This window comes from Limulus polyphemus, unplaced genomic scaffold, assembly GCF_000517525.1.
Source record: "Limulus polyphemus unplaced genomic scaffold, Limulus_polyphemus-2.1.2 Scaffold736, whole genome shotgun sequence".
In the NCBI taxonomy this organism is placed as follows: Eukaryota; Metazoa; Arthropoda; class Merostomata; order Xiphosura; family Limulidae; genus Limulus; species Limulus polyphemus.
Genome location: NW_013666346.1, coordinates 47,276 through 50,399, shown reverse-complemented (window position 1 = coordinate 50,399; position 3,124 = coordinate 47,276). Strand labels below are relative to the sequence as shown.

General features: G+C 31.7%; 2 protein-coding genes across 2 annotated transcripts in view; both read left to right on the top strand.

The window, feature by feature from the left end:
- LOC106460255 (MAM and LDL-receptor class A domain-containing protein 1-like) overlaps positions 1-420 on the top strand; it is an 83,473-nt gene extending 83,053 nt beyond the window's left edge. Inside the window, exon 41 of the mRNA XM_022386924.1 lies at positions 280-420. Within this exon, the coding sequence (XP_022242632.1) occupies positions 280-420 (141 nt within the window). The remainder of the gene's footprint in view (positions 1-279) is intronic.
- Positions 271-3,124, top strand: part of LOC106460252 (MAM and LDL-receptor class A domain-containing protein 1-like) — a 41,449-nt gene continuing 38,595 nt past the window's right edge. The window contains exons 1-3 of the mRNA XM_022386925.1: positions 271-370; positions 1,382-1,513; positions 2,271-2,542. Of these exons, the coding sequence (XP_022242633.1) occupies positions 1,450-1,513; positions 2,271-2,542 (336 nt within the window). The 5' untranslated portion in view covers positions 271-370; positions 1,382-1,449. The remainder of the gene's footprint in view (positions 371-1,381; positions 1,514-2,270; positions 2,543-3,124) is intronic.

Sequence of the window (3,124 nt, the reverse complement as noted above, 5' to 3'; positions counted from 1 at the left end):
TTTTTAGTAATATATGTATATATATATATATATATATTACATACGATATATAAACATGAATAATATTATTTTTGTAGATGGAGGGAATTTAGAATGGTCATAAGTTGATAACCCCATAATACAAATGTGTTTGAATTATTTCTGAGGAGAGAAATTTTGGTTATTTAACTAGTAAAGAAAGTATTTACTAAAATGTAATGGTCATTAGATTATTATTTCTTTAAAAAAAAATTTTTCTTAACCTTTTCAGTTGGACATATACTTTTCTGTTCATTCTAGGTGATTTTTGAAGGACCCAAATCAAATATTACAGATACCGTTACTATTGCTATTGATGACATTTCATATACTGAACAGGCTTGTGAGAAAGGTAAAGGTTACCAACATGATATTAAGAAGAATTTGAAAAATAGATTATAAAAATGTACTTAGTAATGTGTTTTATATTACATGATCTTGATTTTTATATAATGGTTTTATGCTGTAATACATCGCTATTACCCTATCTTACCTGCCACAAATAGGGCTGTATTCAGCCATTCCCAACGTCAGTATTGTTTGATGTTTTATTTAGCCAGTAAAAGTAAACTGACATAACTGGAACTGTATTCAGCCATTCCACAGGTAGGTGCTGTTTGGTGAGTTATCTAGCCAGTAAAATTAACCTGACACAACTGGAACTGTATTCAGCCATTCTACATATAAGTGCTGTTTGGTGAGTTATCTAGCCAGTAAAATTAATAAAGAACCCCAAACACTGTAGACACAGCCAGAAGTATGTAATAAAGTGATTTCATTGTTCTGACATGATAACATCTAATGCTGCATTATTACTATATGTCCACACAGATAAAGTTAATTTAAAAACGTTTGATATCCATAATCGTCTTGTCTTTTCAAATAAATTGATACTTTAGGAAAATTTGATAAAGAAAGAAGAATAGCAAATGTAGCTTGAGAGACTTTCAGTGCCAAAGAAACTTATATGGATTTCTATGTAAAATCTGTATCAACACTGGCATTATCTTATCTTGCATTATGTGTAATAATGTGACTTTAAAATAATCACAGGTAAACATTAATCTGAAACCTGTGATACTGTTTTACTGCATAAAGGCTAAATTCATTATTCTATTAACAGCATGATCATTAAAAATAACATTTTAGCATTAGCATGTAAATAGAATGATGAACTAAAGCAGTTTTGGGGGTCAAAGACTTCCCACATATGTGTGGGTAGTCTTTGTACTTGGAAACAGTATGTATTAACCATCCTTTAGTAATCTCAGTTTATCATCCTGAATTTCTAAATATTGTCTTATTTCATTAAATTATTTTGTTTTTTGTGACATGCTAAAAGGCATTTACCATTGTTTTTCAGATTCTAGAACAGTCAACTGTTCTTTCGATTCTGACATTTGTGGATGGAGTTATGAAAATCAAATTCCAATGCATTGGTTGAAAACAAGTAGCATAAATAATCCAGTTCCTCCATTTAATAGTCCAGCAAATGGTGAGTTTTTCTGTTAAGAAACAACTAAATCAGCAACATGTCCTTGAGCCAATAGATAGCTTTCTTTTAATGCCTAAGAAACAATTAAAACTAGCATTAGAGGAACATGCACAAAACAGTAGTAGATTTAGTAATTGTAGACTGTTTTGTGGAATGTACTTAATAAAACTGACCCTAGGAAAATGCATGGAAGGAGAAGAGAGCATCGTGAGACATTTTCCATAATGCCTATAAATATATGTTCAATTTATTTCTGTATCCACACAAGATATAGATTATATTTTATTTTGACTACAATGAAATGGCAGAGATAATAAGTCAGTTTAGTGAAATAAATTATTGCAAATCTATATTGTACAGTAGCAGACTGATGGTATACATCTTTAAGATGTGCTCCTTCATTACTCTCTGGATAGCATGCATGTACTCCAGACTCTTTTGAAGATCATTTTTGAAATTCTGGCCTCATTTCATGCTTTTGAACCTCGTGAAATGAACACTATTATGTTTTTATTTTTTAGAATTCCTCCATAATTATTTCTTCTTACAGAACTAATGTTTGTTAAATGTCCAACACCTGGATGTGGAAAGTAATATTCTAGTGATCCTAGTTTTAAGTAATTAACATTACTGTGTAAAGGTTTAAGTCAGGTGATGGTATTTTTAAGTCTGAAATAGTTTTGAATTATTTGAAATCATTCTGATTGATGATAAGTTTGTAGCTTTTGAATAAGATTGTATTACAACCTTTTTTCAGGACATTCTTATATGTATGCTAAGAAGCTGATCAGAAACTATAACAGAGGAGAGAAGGCATCATTGACATCACCACCTATACTCAATAATTCCCCAGGTGAGAAGTTCTGTCTCACCTTTGTGTACTACATGTATGGAGACCTAATGGGCCAACTAAATGTGTACATAGTGAAGAATGATACAGTTGATGCTCCTGTCTGGACCCGATCTGGTAATCATGGAAACCGTTGGATTCAAGCTTTCATTCCATTTTCACTTGACATTGCTGGGAGGGTATGCAGAATTGTTTTCTCATCTTTGTTGTTGATGTTATTCCTTTAAAACAGTGGTTTTAACCTTTTTGGGAAGCTGCACCCATTCCGTTTACAGAATATGTCCTCACACCCCTTGCCTTTCAGGATTTGCTAATACTTCTCTCTTACATTTAAATATATATCATCTATAACCAGTAGAAAGTCAATGTTTCCATCTATCAAATGATGTGTTATATTACATTGTGTTCTGAACAGATAGATGTCAATATCAGTTATAACAGAAGCTTTATTCCCTAGCTTGGGAGAATTTGTAATGGCTAGTGTTGCATAGTTAAGGTTGAAAACTATAGAAAGTTTACTATCAGTTTGCTATTAAGTGATCTCAGGAGTTCGAGGAAGAAACCTTATTTGTAATGGAAACACCAACATGTTTCACACCCCCAGAAATGGCATTTTGCACCTCTAAGAGGTGTGTGCACCACAGGTTAAGAAATACTGTTTTAAAAGGAATTGTATGAAAGATTTACATATGAACACACACACACACACATATATATATATATATATATATATATATATATAGAGAGAGAGAGAGAGAGTA